The following is a 20956-nucleotide window of genomic DNA, read 5'->3' on the forward strand; positions in this document are numbered from 1 at the left end:
TCTTCCATGTTGTGAAGTACATCCAAGTAAAACAAGTTATTGAAAAAAAAATGCAGGGTGGGTCAGGTTTATGTGGACAAAATGATTGGTGAAGTCCAGCATAACAGAATTTCACAGTCATTTCACAGGAAAGTCAAGGTCAAAAAAAAAAGAGAAGAAAAGAAATTATATTAATGGATGAATTAATGTATTTAGAAAATAGATTAATTTCCATTTCATGCACACTTTAAGCATTCTGACTGCATTTAGGAAAATTTAGAAGAGTGATCTTTGAAATTGAAGAATGTGAAAACCATTTTATTTGAAATAAGACAAAGAAAACACTGTTTAAAATTGTTCATGATCTCCACTGTATTTTGGTCTTAATAAAATAATCCATTCACTTTTCTCAAAAGTTGCTTTGTCAAAAATTTATTTTACCTAAGGACAAATGTATTTATTTATTTAATTTTTTTTTTTTCACTGTCCAGGATGAGTGGGAAGCTTTGTTTTTGTTGAGTTCAACTAAAGTTTGTAAATGAACATTGTTATTTTTTTGTTTCAATCGTGTGGTTACTATTAGCCAACTATTAGCCAACTATTAGCCACTAAATAGGCTATTCATTGATAAAAAAAATAAAAAAAATGTTTATTGGGCTTAAAAAATTTGATTGATTATATCGAAAAAGAGAAAAACAGATTATCACCACAACCATTACTGTTAGGTAATAAGCATTTTGAAAAAAATCCCAAAGAGCACACTGATATAATATGGAGCAGGTGATCTCAAGAACATTATATTGTGACATCAAAATACACTGGCATTGGATCAACAAGCATGTTAACTTTAGTCAGCTATATGAGCAGAAACGTAAATAACTCATATTTCCTCTCTAAAACACTAGTCTGCATAACATTTACACAGTCTGCAACAAATCACCCATACAAAAACACTTTACAGACCAACAACAGGGAACCCTGGAATGTGTTGACAGCACTCTCACAGCCCGGTGACCTTCAGAATAACTTTTAATGACAAGAAGCCTGTAAACACAGTCGCTCTAAAGTTACTACAGCTTGAACGTGCCTCATTGAAAGCCAAATTCCGATCATAACAGTCTCCCTCTTTCCTCCGGCACATCCAGCAAAGCTGACTGCACAACATGTTAATTGCACCTAATATTATTTATGATGCTAGCCCACATTTTAATTCCGCACCTAAATGGGGCTTTGGCCACGACAGGCATTTTGGGCTCGGTACAAAAGTCGTCACCAGAAAATATGATGCTGGAAAGCGCGGCACACAAGGGCCTCACTGCATCATCAGTTTCTAAACACAAAGTTCTATTAACTGCTGATCGTAAATCCCCTGGAGTTTTATTACAGTTCCTCAAAATCAGACCGCACAGAACACTAGTTTAAAAGCACAGGAGACTAATTTCCTTGCTAATACGGGGAGGGCTGAATCAAAACAAACATGACATTAATATTCTCCAGCAAACACATACTGACATCGCTGGGAACCGTGGGACGATGCCAAAGCGCTTGGGCTCGGATGCACATGTTGCTCTTCGTGAGGTGATGGGGATTGTTTAAGGAGGACAGACCGAACATGAATAGCGATTAGACAAAGCTGTGCTTTCCCAGCGGCCTTAGCTCTCGAAGAGGGCCAGCAGTGAGCTAACAGACAAGGGTTTGAAGTAGGGCAGCGAGGGGGACAACAGCAAATTCACTGATGACAGGACAATGTCTGTATGCTTAGTGTGCTACTAAAGCAAAAAAAACAATCTCACAAGTCGTTTTTTCTTTCAACAGCCTCTGGAAAGAGGAACGGGCAACCTAAGATAAGAGGAACACTTTTTCATGTACCCTTGCTTTCGATAACCATGAGAAGGGACGTTATGTACAAAACAGTAAGACATGTTACAACTCCACCTTCTCATCCCACCCTAAATAGGGTCTAGGTTAAAAGGGCACATGTACGAAACCTAATTTGGACAATTTCAAGAATGCTTATATAAATATGTCTTATTATGAGAGTGTATTCACATTCTTGTCATCCATGTCTGTGTAATGTCTCGACATTCAGAAATACGCAGTTCTGGCACCAATTCAAAATAAACCCTTAGCCGTGACTTTCATAGTGCCACTTTCATAGAAAAACATACAAAAAATATTAATTCTAAGTAGGGCTGCACAATTATGACAAAAATCATAATTGTCGATTATTCTCTTGAAATTGTAATTGTAATAATTAATTATGATTATCACAATTTACACTGAATGATGTTTATACCATTGTTTGATGCAACTGCATGCCATATTTTTATATGAAAATAAACAATCTAAAAACACTCTAAATTAAAAACTTTTAGTGCTTTTGTATAGTATTAAGCCACAAATGTCAACTATACATCGGATTGGTTTCTTCTTTAAATTATGAAAAAAAAAGTTAAAATATGAATGGTATTATAATGTTAAAATAAAACTAAAACAATGGAAAAACCCTTAAAGGGGTCATGTGATGCAATTTACATTTTTCCTTTCTCTTTGGAGTGTTACAAGCTCTTGATGCATAAAAAATATCTGTAAAGTTGCAAAGACTAAAGTCTCAAATCCAAAGAGATATTCTTTATAAAAGTTAAAACTCGTCCATGCCCTCCTAAAATGCCTCGTTTAAACACGCCCCCACATCTGCATCACTGTGTGGGAAGATTTGCATAACACCGCCCCCAAATGTTCATGCAAAGAAAAAAAGGCGTAACTTTTATTCTCGCTGTAGTATTGTTGTTGCCGCCATGTTGTGGAGACACTGTGTTTCATTGTGAAAGCGGAACTACTTTGTTTGGCCTTCCAAAAGAGGACGATATCTGCTTCGTCATGCCTAGAGCTGACCCGTGCTTGTTGCTGAGGAAATACATCAACTTCGCGCTGTGGATTGGCAGATTGCCTTTCACCATGGATGAAGAGGAGTCCAGCCCGGGGTCGTCACATGTGTCCTTCATCGAATCCACTGACCACGCCGTTCTCTAACCCGCCGGTTGTTCCTCACTCAAGCCCGCAGTGTGTGACACTCTGTGACGCATTTTATGGAGGACTGTTTCCTGAACCAGTAGCCTACAATGGGTCTGTGCTCAAAGGCTGTTCTATAAAGTGAGGCAGTTCCAACTCTGCAAGGACAGTCTGGCGCTTCAAACGTGAGTTAATCACATTAGATTATCAATTTTATTATAAAGAATTTGCCACTGATGATTCAAACGTGAGTTAAGCAGTGTAGAGTAGCACTTGTTGTTTGTCGTTTCTCCAATCACAAATGCAGACATGCTTTAATGTTTATGCGGTGAGATACGCAACGCATAAAATTACGAAATTGTGGTGTCCATAATTGTAATCACATTTAGAAATTCGATGAATTGTGCAGCCCTAATTCTAAGTGCTAAGGCATATTTATTATTACCCAGAAGGCCGTGTGAAACAACAAAAGCTTTTTAATCTTAACTAAGAGTAAAGGTCTCTGCACGCTGAGTCCAAAATTTTCATATGCGTTTTTTTGCATTCGATATTTTAAAATTCGTCACGAACAGAAAACTTGCATACTGAGTCCAATGTATATTAATTAATCCATTGCGAAAAAATTCACAAAACAGCACTAAATGGAATCTTCAAGCAGTAAGGATGATTTTGTTGTCTTCTCTCTTCTTTAAAAAAGAGAAAGAAAGGAAATATTGGGTCCATCCAATCCTGAGATATAGAGAGGACAGAGAGTTCCCCCTCAGGAGCAGCGGGATTATCCCAGGCGATTCAAAGTTTACTTCAGGATGTCAGTGGCTCAGTTTGATGCTTTTGCTAGTGATACTAGAGCCACATATTAAAAAGAAGACCACCAATTTCTGTGAACTCAGTGTGCAAGGATCTATACAGTGCTTTTTACTGCAAGACGAAGTGGATGAACTTGACAATCGCCATTCTGGATTTTGCCGTTCGTTTGTACGGTGGCTCTGAACTGTCAAAACACCTCTTAAATTGCTTGCTATGGATGCGAAAAACAGACCCAATCCAAATTTTTTATGACAGTGCAGTGTGTAAACGTGATTGATATAACATGAGGTCGTATTTATTTTTTAACTTGCGGAATTTTCAGACTAAATTTTTGGACTTTTCAGATTAATATGATCAAACTTTGCAGAAAAAAAGTGTTGTACTCAATCTACTACATGCCTATTGTCATCTGTTAGAAAATTTATACTTTTTAAAAAGTGTTTTAGAATAATTCTAAAAACGTCCCCCTTCAGGTTGTGGTGCATGTGTCTTTTTGCTGTAAAATCTTTACATATTTTTATTAAGTAAATATAAGAATAACTTCTATATTGTTATTAATATTTCAAGATAAACATTTACTGAACTAAAGCAACTTAGGTTCTCTTAATTATCCATTTTTTAAAAAAAAATCGCTAAAATGTAAGTATCAAACATGATACAACTATCTTTATTGCAATAAGACATAACTGAGAGATATAGATTGACATCTGATATTTAAATGCATTTTGCATTTTACAAGTAGTCTGCTATACTGTCATAAAGATACCATTGATATACATTACAAGCTATTAGTATTTCATTGTACTTTTGGCCATATCAAATTCTACACCAAATTGGACAATTTTGCTCAAACTGGTGCTTCTGAATAAAACTGATATGCTTTCAGGTATGAGCTCCACATTCTCACTATATGAGAAATATGATACTAAACATAAAACACATGCAAACTTTTTTTTTTACATTTTTTTTAATATATTTTGATTAAAGTCTTAATAAATGGTTCTATTAAAAAAAAATACTTTTCTGCCTATTATGTCATTCATGCCATCCGTCAGGCATTGCAAGGTTAATTTATTTACAGCTTGCAATGCTTGAGTGTTGACTGAGTTGCTCTTATGAGCAATCTCTCACATTTTGGAAAGACTTAAGGGGTTTCCTGACTAACCTGTGAGTAAATGGACTTGGCGTTTCACTACATGAGCTTGCAATCTGTGCATACAAACTTACGTAACTTTACAATTATTTATACTTATTGAGTAATCAATGATGTAACTAAACACTGAACATGTGGGAGAACCAAATGTAAAAGTGTCATTGAACAACCCCCTAATCTTGGGTGTGCCTTGGTGAATATGCCTATGAACTTCAGGATTGATTTGTGAACGATTGTTGATTCTCAAGACAAACACAGAATGCAAATCCACAAGAACAGACACAGGGAGAGATGTGATATCATCAGGACTCCTTGTGCCATATTCTGCTAGACAAACAGGGCACCTGTTACACCTCCGATACATCATAACTGAAGACTGCAAAGCAAGAACAAACACTCCCTGTCTGCAGGCATTCATGCCCATTTTATGATCAACAACAGCCAAAGAGTCTGCAGGCAGCATGAATGAGAATGTATTCCTGCAAATGTCGGGCCACCTGCCAAACACATTGCATCATTTGGATCAATGCCAATAAATGAATTTTTCAAGGGCAAATGGATGGTTTAAACTGCCAGAGCAAACTGCTATACCTTCTGGTGTTGTGAAACTAACAATGTATATTAGCCATGGGTATCAAACAACTGAACCCAATTTTTGAAAACAGCAACAGTAAGCTGTGTGCATTATGAGATTTAAAGGTCCCCTGATAAATGCCTGCTAATGGATGAGCCAGTCTGAAGTGATATACCAAAATTAACCTCAGCTGACTTCCTACTGCATGAGGATATTAAGTAATGTAAACATTTACAATACAATAGTCATATTAAGGCATGACACATAAAATATAATATTGTCTATGAAACATTGACACAAGGATAACTCATGGCATGCACAAGTCTGTAAAATGATAACAAGTGCAGTGCTCGCAAAATCGCTAGCCTGATGTCCCGGAGCTATATGGTTACCAAAATGTATCTCCTTCGTACTTCAGCATTTGCACGTGTTTCGAAGTCTTGCCGATTTAAACATTCAAGCGTTTTAAACCATTCAAGCACAAAAAGAGGCAAAACTCAATTCGGTACTCGCAGGCTGTTATTCGCGCACACAGAGAGTGGTATTCCAAACAGCGCACACAAAAAAAAATTGATTCCTCTTTCACGTATACTTGCACCTGAATGGACACATACACACAAAATGATTTCAAAATAACTCATATTTCATTGCATTCGGTCTTAAAGGGGCAGCAGCCTATAAATACCTGCTGCTGTCTGTCAGCTTTAAAGTAAATATGTAATTTATACAGTGAACATTATGCAGTGTTATTTTACACTTAATTATAACATTTCTCTGCCTGAAAACTAATGTTAGACTTATTTTATTTGTAACTTTGTTCTATTTTATTTATCTATGCTCGTAATTTCTTCATTTTTTCTTAATTTACTGACTACTGCTACTATGGGTGTAACGATGCATGCTAGCCAGTTGAAAATCAATAAAAATATGTGACAATTCAAGTCGGTTGAGATGTTAAATGAATCGCGATACATTTGAGCTTGGGGGTTTATATGAATATATCTCTGAGGGGAACTGACTCTCTTCAGAAAAGTTTAGTTAGTATTTTCTTTCCATCTTGCCTCTGTTTAATGCATATTAAAGTAGTAGCACTGCTTTGTTTACAGCGGTAACCATGGAAATGCAGTATCTCTGCTATTCCATAAGCGCCACAAGCTGTCAGAGAGTGGATTTGCGCTCTCATTCAGCCGTCTGGTGTTTCTGTTTCGTGCAGATATGTTTTATGTAGAATTATTTCACAAACAGTCTAATTATACAGTCTAATTACAATCTAAATAACATATATGCAGCATCTTTGTTTGGATCGTGATTAGAGGTTGACTCAAATTTTCAAAGAGCAGAGGCAAAGCCTTAGTTTGTTTATATGAAGAGATTTCTTTTATTTGTTTTAATTTATTTTTATTGTAAAATTTATTTTAAAATTTCAGTTTAGTTTTGCTATTTGACATGTTTCAATTTAACAGAGAAATGTGCAGAATTTTGTCTGAGAAATAATAAAAGGACACCTTTTCATTTATGTATAATGTCTTAAATCTCCCTTTGTTAAAAAAAAAAAAAAATTTTTTGAGTGATTCTTTACATTGCATCGTGAGTTGAGTAAATCTTCACATCATCATATCATCATCATATAATTGCTATGCTACTAATGTAGTTTTTTGCTGTGGTATCAAAGAAGTAGACTAAAAGTAGACTTTTTATTTGGGCTAGTTAAATTCATTTTGTGATACCAAACTCTGAAGAATGCCTGCCCGAAAGGCTACCAGGGATTTTGAAATTTTGCAAGCCCTGTAGTGTACATCAAATATTAAATAAATGAAAGTAAAACCACGACTATACAGTCATGTAGCCTAAGTCACTTTGATTTAATAAAAAAATATCAATAGTCAGTATCTTTAAAACAAAAACAACAGGGAGAAGCGAATATATTTAAAATGATAAGGCATGGTATTAAGTAAATAAAAATGTCTGTACACTAATAAATAATTAGTAATATTAAGTCATAACTACAAAAATGTAAATACACTTGAAATTATATTTATTCAAGAATAACAAAGTGTAGGCCTACTTCCTATTTTAATAGGCTACCTTGTAAAATAGGCCAGGCTGTGTCCCTAATTTAACCTTTAACAATTCCACATTTGACAGAATTGTTATTTAGCTATTTTATTATTAAATATTGAGTAATGTAAGATGTACCACAAACAATAGCCTACAATAAGGGTGTGCCACTGTAACTATTATGTTTAAAAAGAAAATAATTGCCTTATCCTGTCCTAATCTTTTGTTTGGGCTCCATCCTCACTACAGTTGTATACACTAAGAGCGACACTACGTACAGCTACTGTCCTTTTAAATTAAACAAAAACCAGAATATTCGCGAAGACAAGAGAAGCATAATGCGTAAACAAGTGTATCCCCCACTTACCATTATCAGCGACCAAGTCATAGACATTTTCCCAGGCATTGTCCCCGTGGAATCACTCTTGTTTAAATAAGCCCAGGTGCACATCTGTTACTTCATAGGTGGAGCATCAGCATCTCCGCATCAACAGGACACCCACATTGTTGTGAGGTATTGTCCCTTTGCTGTATTATTCCCTCAGTGTACAAATCTCGTCCACTGACGCCTTTTTATAGTCTGTGCCCCCGAGTGTACGGGCTTCAAGTAGTACGGGATAAGTGCTTCGTTTTGGAAGAAAAACGCTATAATTCCCATAGCGATGATGGATGGATCCGTGGACTGAAGTCTGGCTGCTGTTCGTCCAGGTTACGGACTCCCTGTGCCGCAAAAACGGGCTGCGGATGATGGGCGGGTACTAGCGGCACACGTCACGACCGAAACCCGCCACTGGCTGCTTGTCTGCGCCGCACGCCGTATCACAGGCCTGATACGAGACAGTTTCCGGGAAGATACTGGGGGTGTTGTGATGTAGTTTACCCTACAGGGTGTTGGACTAACAAATAGTATGACTAAAGATATTACACTGGTGTACTGTAAGTTAATTATTATTACTGTGGTACATATTGTGACAAATCATTACAGTAAATTGGACAATGAACTTATAAAGTCAATTACAAAAGGCCTATATAAAATAAAAACATATATAAGATAACATGCTGGGAAAAAATCCATATTTTATATAAAAATTTTATATTTTACATTTTAAAACAAATAATTATATATTGCAGGGCTCTAGCAATTTAAACTGTTGCAACTCGCTAATTGTTGCAACAGTTTAATTTGAGTTTAACACAAATTTTAACATAATTTGTGTATATCTAGTAAAAATCTAGTAATTAGTAATAGAAATTTCTAGTAAAAATAATTAGTAATCTTGTCATTTTATTATAGTATGTACAATATATATATATATATATATATATATATATATATATATATATATATATATATATATCTATATATATATATAAAACGTCTATAAAAATATAAATTGTATTTATTAATACTAAAAATACATAAGACAGATATAAAAATATATGTAAATAAGATCGATATAAATATATAAGGTTTTAAATTATAAAAAATATTACATCTGCTGAATAAAAAATACATTTATATTTATATTTATATTAATTTGTAGTATGAAATGATTACATTTCACAGGGCAATCTATCTAGAAATTTGAATTAAATATTTTTACAAATGACTTTTATTGTCACCTCAGAGTGGTGGTATGATTGATGACACCCTTGTAGCTAACTTCTGATTGGTTAAACTGATGGCGTTTCAACTCACTATTATAGTTATACACACAATTACACAAACATATATACACACAACTTAAACATATCTAGAATTATTACTATTATTACTACTAGTAGTGATAATAATAATAAAAAAATCATAATTAGGTAAATCAGAAATAAATCATGTATGTACACACATTTATGTATGTATTGTATGTATGCCTATGCCTATATCAGTCTCATCTGCATTATTGTTCAAAAGAAATTACCTTCAACAACAGTCATTCTCTGGCCTCAGACATATGCAAACTGCATAAGGCTCTTTTGTGTCACTGGCACAAGGACAGAAGATCATTTCCAGAGTGTCTCAGACAGGCAGAGCTCAGAGCCCACTGGCAGATGAAGAGCACGCCATCTGGCATAGGCCTACACGTGCATCTGAGAACTAAAAGGATGAAATGGGGAAATGCTCTCACGTGCCCCACAGTTTCTGCCCCGGGAGCTCACTCTAAGTGGGTTAGTGAGTTAAACGATGGGTTAAGAGAAAAGCCTTGCTCTGACTAACATTAGTGCATGCATGCTGAAATATACCACAATATGCTTATTTGTGCCGCTGTGCAATTACACACCACCTAGTTCTTTAAACATACAATATTCTACCAGCACTGTGGACTGAAAGCTTTTAAATATGAAAAAAATGTATAACGTGTGCTGACATTATTTTTGTCACTCAACATCTGCTACAGGATATAAAGGGATGCGTCTGTAGTTCTAGAGTTCAGATCATGACTATGTCTAAAGCTACACAACTAAATTATATTTTATAATTACATGTCAATTATTAATTAGAACGGCAACACTCAAACTGGCTTAAAATTAAGTTTAAATCATTATTATATTATATATTTGATTTGATTTCAAGTTCAAATTAAGAAATTTAAAGTAATATGGAGAACAGAAAGGAAGCTAAAGAAAATACATGGTTAAAGTAAAAGAAAATACAGTGTCATTCCACCCTGTCTTAGTTTTGTAGGTTGTTCATATTCTGCCCTCTGCTGGCCAAAAAAAATAAAAAAATTTTTTTATACCCAATCATTTTGCCAATTGACCTAATAAGTTGCAAAATGGTCCTCCAGCTGTTCCTTATATGTACATTTAACGTTTCCGGCCTCTTATTGCTACCTGTCCCAACTTCTTTGGAATGTGTAGCTCTCATGAAATCCAAAAATGAGCCAATATTTGGCATGACATTTCAAAATGTCTCACTTTCAACATTTGATATGTTATCTATATTCTATTGTGAATAAATATACGTTTATGAGATTTGTAAATTATTCCATTCCTTTTTTACTCACAATTTGTACAGTGTCCCAACTTTTTTGGAATCGGATTTGTATTTATTGTGTATGTATAGTTAGATTACCACTTCAGAAAGTTAGCTATGTAGGTCTAAAAATTGTTCTTACGTCTAGTGTTCATATTTATGTAGCACCGTGGTCCTGTGAGACTTGACATTTCGTTTCACTGTATGTCCACACATGTAGCGGAATGACAATAAAGCTCGACTTGACTTGAAAATGAAGCAGCTTCTGTGAAGCAGTCTAAACAATTGCTTGGAGTTCCCAGCAGGGAGAGACAAAAACCACAAGAATATATTGAAAGAAATGCCACTTATATTTCACAGGTCATTATAAAGAGAGTAAAAATAACAAAATAACAGAAACATCAAGCAATATTAAGGACATATTAAGGAGTATGACACTATTGCCCTTGAACAGTCTTGGAATGCTGTTAGTTCTGAACTGTGTTTATGAGAGAAAAAACCATGCAGAGTGTGTTTCATTCATACTCGAAGCGGGAGGGCGCAGAAAGTCGAACCAGGAAATCCCTAATATGGACAAAAGCGTCCCACTATTGCTGTATGAAATCTGTTGTTTTCAAAGAAAAACATAAACGTTTGGATACATGAAGACATTAAACATATGATTGTGACAATATATGGTTTATTTGTGTTTTTCAAGTCATCTCCAGGTAATAAATAAAGAATATGAACAATGCAGTGCTAACTGAAATAGCATTTATTACAGTATAGAAACTATTCTGCCTTATTATGTGATTTAAAAAAAAAAGTCTATATAAACATTAACAAATCATTATTATTTATTTTTGTCCAGCAGTTATCTGATTTCTAAGCCAATTAAAAGCTATAAATTAGATTAAAAAAAATACAGTTTTTGTTAATGGTTTTTTTAAAAGAAGTCTCTTCTGTTCACCAAGCCTGCATTAATTTGATCCAAAGTACAACAGACAGTAAAATTTTGAAATATTTTTACTATTTAAAATAACTGTTTTCTATTGAATATATTTTAAAATGTAATTTATTGAGCATAATTACTCTAGTCACAGGATCCTTCAGAAATCATGTTGATATTCTGATTTGCTGCTCAAAAAACATTTATCATGATGATGTTGAAAACATCTGAGTAGAATTTTTTTCACGTTTCTTTGATGAATAGAAAGTTCAGAAGAACAGCATTTATCTGAAATAGAAATCTTTTGTAACATTATAAATTTCTTTATCATCACTTTTGATCAATTTAAAGCATCCTTGCTAGATAAAAGTATTAATTTATATAATTTATTTTCCTAAAAAAATACAATTGTACTGACTCTAAGCTTTTGAATGGTATAGTGCATCGGTGGTGAACTCCAACCCTAATTAAAACTCACCTGCCTGTAGCTTCCTAGTAACCCTTCAGACATTGATCAGCTAGTTCAAGTGTGTTTGATTAGGGTTGAACCAAAACACTGCAGGGCTGCGGCTCTCCAGGACCAATGTCCGCCACCCCTGCTATAGTGTATAATGTTACAAAAGCTTTTTATTTCACATAAATGCTGATCTTTGGATCCTTCTATTCATCAAAGAATCCTGAAAAAAACAAATGTACTCAACTGTTTTAAATATTGATAATAATAATTTAAAAAAAGGTTTCTTGAGCAGCAAATCAGCATATTAAAATGATTTCTGAAGGATGTGACACTGAAGACTGGAGTAATGATGCTGAAAATTCAGATTTGATCACAGAAATGAATTACATTTTGAAGTATATTAAAATAGGAAACAGTTGTTTTAAATAGTAAAAATATTTCACAACATTACTACTTTTGCTGTACTTTGGATCAGATAAATGCAGGCTTGGTGAGCAGAAGAGACTCCTTTATAAAACATAAAAAATCTTACTGTTTAAAAACTGTTGACTGGTATATACAGTAGATTACAGAAATGTTATACTGTAATCTATTTAACACTCTCTCTCTCTCTCTCTCTCTCTCTCTCTCTCTCTATATATATATATATATATATATATATATATAAATAAGGTATCTTGTAGCATAAAAAGGGTCTCATGTTACCTTCAGATGATGCTAAGCCTTCTTCCAGTGTAAGCGTTAGTGTAAAGCAACCAGTTTTTGTCAGTAAATGTAATTCTTTGTGGTTGTTCTGTAATTATGAACATAGGCTGAGAAGATATTATTTCAGTCCTGCCATAAAAACTTAGGGAAGTACATGCTTATGGAAATCGGCTTTGATTGGGGCAATTTCAGTTTACCGTTAACAGCTTAATAGCCAAATTCCATGCAAATAATTCAGCCACAGAGACATTCAGCTGAGAGAAGACGAGATTTCACAGCTACTTCACCGCCTACATAATCTGTTGACAAAAATATCATGAGAAAGTGACAGCAGAATGACCCACACCCCTAATGTAAATGCAACATATTGCTTTATTATATTTAAGAAATAAATAAACAAAAATACGCCCTTTTCATTACTCATACACTTTAAATATTTTATATATATATATATATATATATATATATATATATACAATAAAAAAAGAGTATATTTCCAGTTGATTTAACATGTTTGCTTTACATAATAAGCAAAGTACTGAATATTTATAAAATAAAATAAACAAATATATATTAATGATATTTTTATATAGGTAAATCACTGCAAGATTTGCGTGGATATGAACATTTATGCTTTAATAACCAATTTACACTAAAATGTCATACCTCAGTCTCTCGCATTCCAGCGAGGAAATCTGAATTCTCGCGGGATCCTCCCGACGAAATATCGCGGAGGTAAATCTAAGAAAGGTGGAGACTTCGGGATAACTTCCTGCACAGTACTCTCAAGAATCATACCTCATACTTAAACAACAGGCCGACATCAAAACCAAGTCGAATGGATTAGTAGCACAAATAAACTCGCTAACAAGCACTTCACCCTCACGATTCCACGCATAAGTAGGATTTACCGCTAGCATCCAGCCTGCTAGCTAACACCAGCTACTAGGACGGCAGATTGTACACATCAGATCAAGACGGTTTCGTATCGAAGGACAGTATGGGTGAGTTCAACCGAAAACTATAAAATGCCTTAAAGGGACTTTGGTTCAACTCTCTTCTTATGGATCACTTACAGTGTCACTTCGCGTTTCAGTTTCCAATAAAACAGGCAATCGAATCACTTAAGCGTCATTTTAAAAACAAGAAACAGCATCCAAGTTGAATAAAGAAAAAAAAATGTGATCAAATGAATATTTGACTAGGCGCCAGTGTCGTAAACTGGCTTGACTTGTCCAAACCAGTAAATTCCAGGCGTTTTGCGTCAAGATCAATGACTCCCTGTTCTGCTACTAGAGTATTATTGTTTACCTTTTAGATGTTAGTGGCTTTGACGTTGTTTGATTGTTTTTTAAGCAGTTTGTATTAGTTGCTGTGGCTCAATTCCAAGAAAGCCCCCTTAAAGGTGTACTTAAAGGTTTACTGTTATTTTCGCTGATGTGTAAAATTTTATATATAAAGAAATAAAACGCACTTTTGACAGATCTCATTGCAATGACATGTACTCAAATACGATGGAGAGTCCAAACCATGTCAGTTTTCTAGAAAAAGCAGTTTTATTTAACACGAAGCGGGTCGCCCCCTTATGGGCGCCGTCATGTTTACATCACGACATGCTGTGCGATTACCCGGTTTACTACTGTTATTAATAACATCAGTAATAATGGTGTCAGTGTCAATTCCAAAACAAACAGAAAGACGAATAAGAGCCAGCTAAAGGCTAACAAAAACTTACCGAGTGCATCTTTAAGCTGACTATGCCCTTGCTAGAAGTTAGGCAGGTATTAGCTAAACAAATGTTTTAGTGGAAAACGTTAGGTTAGTACCTGTTTGCACTGTCATGCTCTTGAGAACGACTGCTAGTTTGAATAAAGTGCAAATGGTATGAGTTGTCTGCAAATCCTCTTTTGGGTAGCTTCATTTCCATATTTACTCCTCTCGATTTCAGGTTGTTGACACTTATTGTACTTACTGTATTTGTATTTGCAGTTATTTTTACTGTACTACTGGAATAGAGTGGGGGAACTACGATGTCAGAATCCGGAAGTGTAATTTGCTATGGGGGTTCCTTCGAGATTTTCCTATGGAGTTTTATAATGGGGTTTTTCAATTTATGAGAAAAATAAAGCCTGTGGTAAACAGTCTCGTGTAGCCAGACCTTCAGACTGAAGATCTGGAATTCATGGCAGTTTTCATTGGCCAAGGCCCACCCATGAGGCCGTTTGACTGACATGTCAAACAACCAATCACAGTTAGTTTAGTTCATCGTCAAGTTTCGGGGAAATGTCACCACAATAACAGACCGGTGTGTAAAACTCTTCGACATATTTTAAAGATTCTATGCCGCAAATTTTAAATATTTCAAATACTTTTGAAATCCAGCATTTAGTTGATCCTGATAACCGCTTGTCGTCACAAACTTATGTTTTTAATAAGTAGCTAAGAATATTAGGGCTGTGAGTGTGTGCAGTTTGCATTTAAGAGTATTGTCAAGTTATGTTTACCACAGGTTTTGTTTTACTCATAAAGTGAAAAACCCCATTATAAAACCAAAATCTCGAAAAAACCTCTGGCGAATTACACTTCGGGTTCTGACGTCATAGTTCCCCCACTCTATTAGTTCTGTGTCAGGTGACAAAGCCATTGGCCCATGCTTGTATTGGTAGTAGCCAGAAGCAAATTCCATTTTCAGAAGCACATTTTTTTGTGACTGGTAAATATGGCTCTTCACAAAACTCTCTTAGATCTTTTTTTGTCATCCATGTGATTATCTGAATTAGGGGTCTTAATGGTATAACACTGTAGGGTAGAGTTTTTACATTTCAAACACAACCTCCTCAAGATGCATACTAGAGTGGAAGATGTGTTAGAAGTGTTCACATTTTCTTTTGGTTGTGAACAAAAGCACTGAGGCTGAAAGGAAAAAGTTCAGAGGAAATGTTTGGGTTTTTAGATACAAGTTAAATGATGGGGCATAATGTTCATTTGTTTTCCCAGCTGTAGGTTAGAGTAAACGTGTGGCATGGGCTGCCGGCCGGCTGGCAGACAGGTTGCATTCGTGGCCTTGAGTGCCTCCCCCTCTCGTCAGTAATTCATCATGTTGTCGCAGAGTTACGTAAGCGCTGGATTGGAATCTGAAGCCATCAGGAAGTATGGAAGTGTGTTAGAGTAATAAGTGTACTTTACCCAGGTGTGAGTGGACATTGCTTGGTCATGTCGGGTCTTGACTGCAAACAAAATTAGTACAGTCAAAACAGTTCTTTTCACAGGTTTGAAATATACTTGCGGTGGTAGCCAGGTGGAAAATCCTCTTATTACCCACGGCACAAAAATGGTTTACTACATGTGACAAATAACAAATAATGTGTGACCTTTAGCAATATTTTTATTTATTGAAATTCCTATTAATTACATAGCCTACTATTACATTTAATTACATATTCATATTATGCATGGTAAATTATGCAAAATTACAGCATTTAAATGGTAGAGTTTTCCTTGCTTTGTCATATAGTGTCTCTCTCAGTGAATGGGACACAGATTTTACTGATGCTGGTAAAATATATTGATTAATACGTGTCAGATAATAATGTTACTTTTCTTCCTGTGGGGAAGCATCCCTGCTGGAAACTACAATAGGTTACTATGAATTAAATGGAAATTAAATTAAATACAATTTATTGTGTAACCAAAATAAATACCAGTAATGCCCAGAAAAAAAAAGAAAAGGAAGAAATTAACATCTGACTTTTATTTATAAACAAGCCCGAAATACACCACCCGGGACTGTTATTTTGAAATGCATGTCTGTACTCTTGTGGGCTGATCCTTCAGATGAGAGATAAAATATGCAAACATATTATGCAGGTCATAAAGTAGACGTTATCATAATTCATCAATTAGAGTTCATAAGCAATCGATTTGCGTAAATGTGCGATATTCATTGATTGAGAATCACTTTTAAGCAGTCTGAAGTGCAGTTGTGCGAGCCTGTAACACCTTGTGACACTGCAATGTGCAGCGCTCTTCTTCTTTTTTTTTTTTTTTTTTTTTTTTTTTTTTTTATGAAATCATAGCCTTTTGAAGTTTAATAGTCAATAGGCTGTATCGTGATTTATGTTTTTCCATCATCAAAATATAAAACATCTTTAAATGATCATTAAGATGTTTGTTTTACCATTTCATGTATTGAAGACTTATATTTAACGTTATAGTTGTTTTTGTTTTTTTGTTTTTTGGTTTGTTTGTTAGTTTTTTTGGGGGCTAAATCACATTTTAGAAACGATACAAAAAAACGCTTAAAAATAAGTGCATTTACTATCTACAGATAAGTTCAACGGTAATATGTATTATGTTTATTGTTCTTTAATTCTAACATTATAACATAAATTGCAGTGAAACTGTTATACAGTTGAATTTATTTGTACCATAGTCTCATAATTGAAGTGTAAATTCTGCAGATTACGTCATTGTCCAATATTTTACTCTCAGCAATTTAATAAAAAAAGCTTTCTTCGACATGGCGAAAACTTGACTGTACAGCAGCTCTTCTTCTTCGTTTTCTTTGATGCACTAACTCTGCAGCAGCACTTATTCTTTGTTGTGGTCTTGTCTGATGCAGATGCACTCAATCAAGCGTTTTAAATGTGACCTTGCACCTCCCCACCCCCAACCATTCGAAATTTCCATAGGCGGGAAATTATTTTAATGATATTCTAATGGGCTGCTTTGTGACATCACAAAACCCCAGAAACCAACGCTGTAGTCCAAACAAGCTGTTCGTTGTTGTTCTTGAAAAGGGATTTTTAAAAAACAAAATATATCCCTTTGGAGTGGACTTTAAGATTTGTAACTTTGTAGATCTTTTTTTATCCCCAAACATACACACTACACACTGACTAAAATTCAAAAAGTGAAAAAGCATAATAGGACCCCTTTAATATACCTGGGCTGCCCGCCCAAGTCTGTGTGTGGGAAAGACTGCAAAATGACAATAGGTGAATATTTCTCACTGATCTCTGGTTTCAGTGGGATCTTAAACCCTGACCTATTTTCCCCTCATGTGGGAATCTCCTCTACAGATGTCCTTGTTATGTTGTTTAACAATTAAAGGGTGGACTAATAACTTTTATTTGATTAGTAGTGCACTTCATGGTCTGTGTAGGTTGCATTCTCCAGATTTTGGTAGCGCAAAATGAATTTAATAAGCTTGAATAAAAGAGAGATCAGCTGAACTTCACTGCGGACAAATCAGCATGTTAAAAAACGTCAGTGATTGTATTTTTCCGAGAGTAGGGGTGCAACTGATCACAAAATTCACGGTTCGGATCATATTCCGTACTTTGAGTCACAGATCAAATCATTTTTCAGATGAGCAAAAAAAAAAAGTCTATTATTTACAGAACATCTCTTTGATACTACAGCATGAGAAAATGTTGTGTAAATGAATCTGTTCAAGTCCAAGGATTTTCGACAGAGGAATCAATTCTGTGTTCACTTCGCAACCTGTCTGAGACGCGGCTCTCTGTGTGTGCGCACAAGTACCGAATTGAGTTCTCTTTTGCCTCTTCTTCATCGATTCAGGGAATAATTGAGTCTAATTTGAACTAACATCATATTTGTTTCAAGCACTAATTTTATTTATTTATTTTTTTCTGTTTGGCGAAAGGAATATTATCAGAGTGCTTCTGTATGATGTTCCTTCCACATCACAAGAATGCAGATGGTGAAGGCCTATTAATAATAATAACTGATGCATGAAAATAATTTTGTTTCAGTATTTTTATAGAAAACAAAAATAGAACCTGTTCTGTCAACATACAAGTCACTCACCTCTACATAAATAAAAAGAAAGAAAGAAAATATGTGAGGAATCTCAGCAGCCTCTCCCTACATACTGACTACTGTACTTCTAGTTATTTTACAAAGTGGTTTTAAAGAAAGGACTCTGGTTGACCTCTGAAGTATGTGTAATAATCTTATGTTTAAATGTGTTTGACTGACATGCTTAAGAATCCCAGATTTTCTCTGTGGTCTAAACTTTGGACCTCAGAATTTTTTATTTTTTTTTTTTCTGAACCTAAGAAAATGTTTTGCTTGGAGAAACCAAAAACAATGCAGCTTCATGTGTTACTATGAGGAGGAGCAGGCTAGCTCACAAATGGAGCCAAAATAATGGTCCTTTCATAAAAAAAAAAAAGAAAGAAAAACTTGTTTAAGATATTGAAAGCTGTTGCCATATTTCACACTAGTCAAAAGGCCTTCATAATTTTTGATTTCATATCGTATGTTGGAAAAACCCTCTTTCTTGAAATGCTGCAGGAACTTCCATTCTCGTTGGTCTAAGTTCTCCTTCATGTGTGAAGTTCAAATCTGTAAATGAGGACTAGTTTATTTACTGTGTGTGTGTGTGTGTGTTTGTGTGAATCTTGTTTAGCTCAGTCCAAACTGCTTGAGGGCACTGTGAGGTTAGATTAAAATGAAATGTCCCATATTAGTTGCTCTATTTCCTCCAAACTCCAGTCACATATTGATTTTGTTTAGTGTAGTAATTTTATTTTATTAAACCATTGACCCATTTAACCTCTGACCTCTCTCTCTCGGATTCACGACACACACGACTTGCCTGGCTTGCGCTTCTACAGTGAAGATATGCTCTGAATAATTTTTTTTCTGTGGAATTTTGAGGTTGTTGGCAGCATATGGTTTTAAAAAATAGAACCTTTTTATGCAACTTTTATTTATGTTCAGATTGAATCAAGGACGTTTTAGAATAACAGCTAGAATTTACTGTGGAGTCATTGTTCTGTCTCTAATTGCATAGACAGACTTTTGACTATAGGCAGAAACTCCAGGCCAAAAGCCTCCCATTTGTTCTGACATTAGTGTTAAGTAATCAACCCTAGTTGTGCTTGTTTATTTAATTAATTATTTTTATATACATATGTCAGGTACAGAAAGGTTGTACAGATAACATTGAAAACATTTGCTAAAAATCTTGCAAATGTCAAACTCTGAAACAAAGAGTGTACATGCCAGGGAGAGACTGACTTTTTAGCATTGTAGACAAATTTTTTTGTAGTAAAGTAAAGATATATGTATATGTGTGTGTGTGTGTGTGTGTGTGTGTGTGTTGTTTTTTTGTGGTGTGTGTGTGTGTGGTTATTATATATATTTTTTTTTTCTTCTGTAAACATTTTATTTCACAGTTTTTATCAGTAGTTTATGAAAAGTTGTACAGACACAAAATATCTTAAATATCACAAACTTCTTGACAACTCTTGCCATTTCTGTGTGCTTTATGCATCAGATGGTTTGTGAAAATTCTGGATGCACTTGGCCAAAACTGGTTAAAAATGTAAAGATTTCAAGGAATCGTTCACCCAAAAAATGAACCCCATATGCAGTTGTTTTTTATTTTCATGGAACACAAAACAAACTGAAGAAAAATCAATGTGAAGATTCTTTTTTTAAAATTTGGTGAAAATAACATAATAAATAATTTTTATTAATGGATGAACTGTTACTTTAAGTAACAGTTAAAGTAATTTGAGAGGTAATTTCAGAGATTGTTTTGCTTGTTGGATCAAACTAAAACAGTCCTTTAATGCCTGGGTTCTTGGACTCAAGGCCGAAATTATTTCCTTCTCTCTTTAGACTTTTGTGTTATTTCACTGACCCGGTTTATTCCTGTAAGCTGGCAACTGTGAATAGTGTTGTAAGCAAAGCTTTAAGAGATTTTGGCAATCAGAATGCAGAGAAGTAAATGACCTAATCTGTTTTTCTTTCTAAATGGCTGCATGGGGAATAAAAGCGAATGAAAGCAGAGTCACAGGCTCGAGATCTGCTCCTGACACTCATGCCAAGTCGGCCAACTATGTCATTCTGACAATTTCTGCGAAGCTTTCTTTTAAATCAGAATGCTTCGGCAGGCGAAAACAGAGTGGCTAAGTCAGCAAACTGCCCTTGAAACATGGGATACACAAGCTACACGAAGCAGCCATATTCTTGTTTTACCAGACACTTTCAGTTTCCCCCCGCCCCCCTTCTTTTATGGTTGGAAACATGGTCAAGGCTACATTAGAAGCAAAACCAACTAGCCACAATTTATGGTGGTTTGACATTATATGTAACACTGTCTTCTGCTAACTACACCAACAAGAGAAGGAAGAGACAGTGACTGTGAGGCAGCCAGCTTTCACACAGTGTTAAAAACAGATAGTGGCCAAAGATTTCCATCAAAGAGAGAGATGACTGCACATGGTTTGAAAGTGAAAGTCATGACATTTGTCAAGTATGGTAACCCATAC

The 20956-nt window shown here is 34.9% G+C and overlaps 2 protein-coding genes across 2 annotated transcripts in view; one reads left to right on the forward strand and one right to left on the reverse strand.

Moving 5' to 3' along the window:
- Positions 1 to 8353, reverse strand: part of LOC109072723 (tumor necrosis factor receptor superfamily member 21-like) — a 150421-nt gene extending 142068 nt beyond the window's left edge. The window contains 1 exon segment of the mRNA XM_042778012.1: positions 7951 to 8353. Within this exon segment, the coding sequence (XP_042633946.1) occupies positions 7951 to 8034 (84 nt within the window). The 5' untranslated portion in view covers positions 8035 to 8353.
- A 5023-nt stretch (positions 8354 to 13376) lies between these two features.
- LOC109096483 (CD2-associated protein) overlaps positions 13377 to 20956 on the forward strand; it is a 39309-nt gene continuing 31729 nt past the window's right edge. The window contains exon 1 of the mRNA XM_042778015.1: positions 13377 to 13651. Coding sequence (XP_042633949.1) covers positions 13648 to 13651 — 4 coding nt within the window. The 5' untranslated portion in view covers positions 13377 to 13647. The remainder of the gene's footprint in view (positions 13652 to 20956) is intronic.

The sequence above is a fragment of the Cyprinus carpio genome, chromosome A20 (assembly GCF_018340385.1).
Source record: "Cyprinus carpio isolate SPL01 chromosome A20, ASM1834038v1, whole genome shotgun sequence".
Classification (NCBI taxonomy): domain Eukaryota; kingdom Metazoa; phylum Chordata; class Actinopteri; order Cypriniformes; family Cyprinidae; genus Cyprinus; species Cyprinus carpio.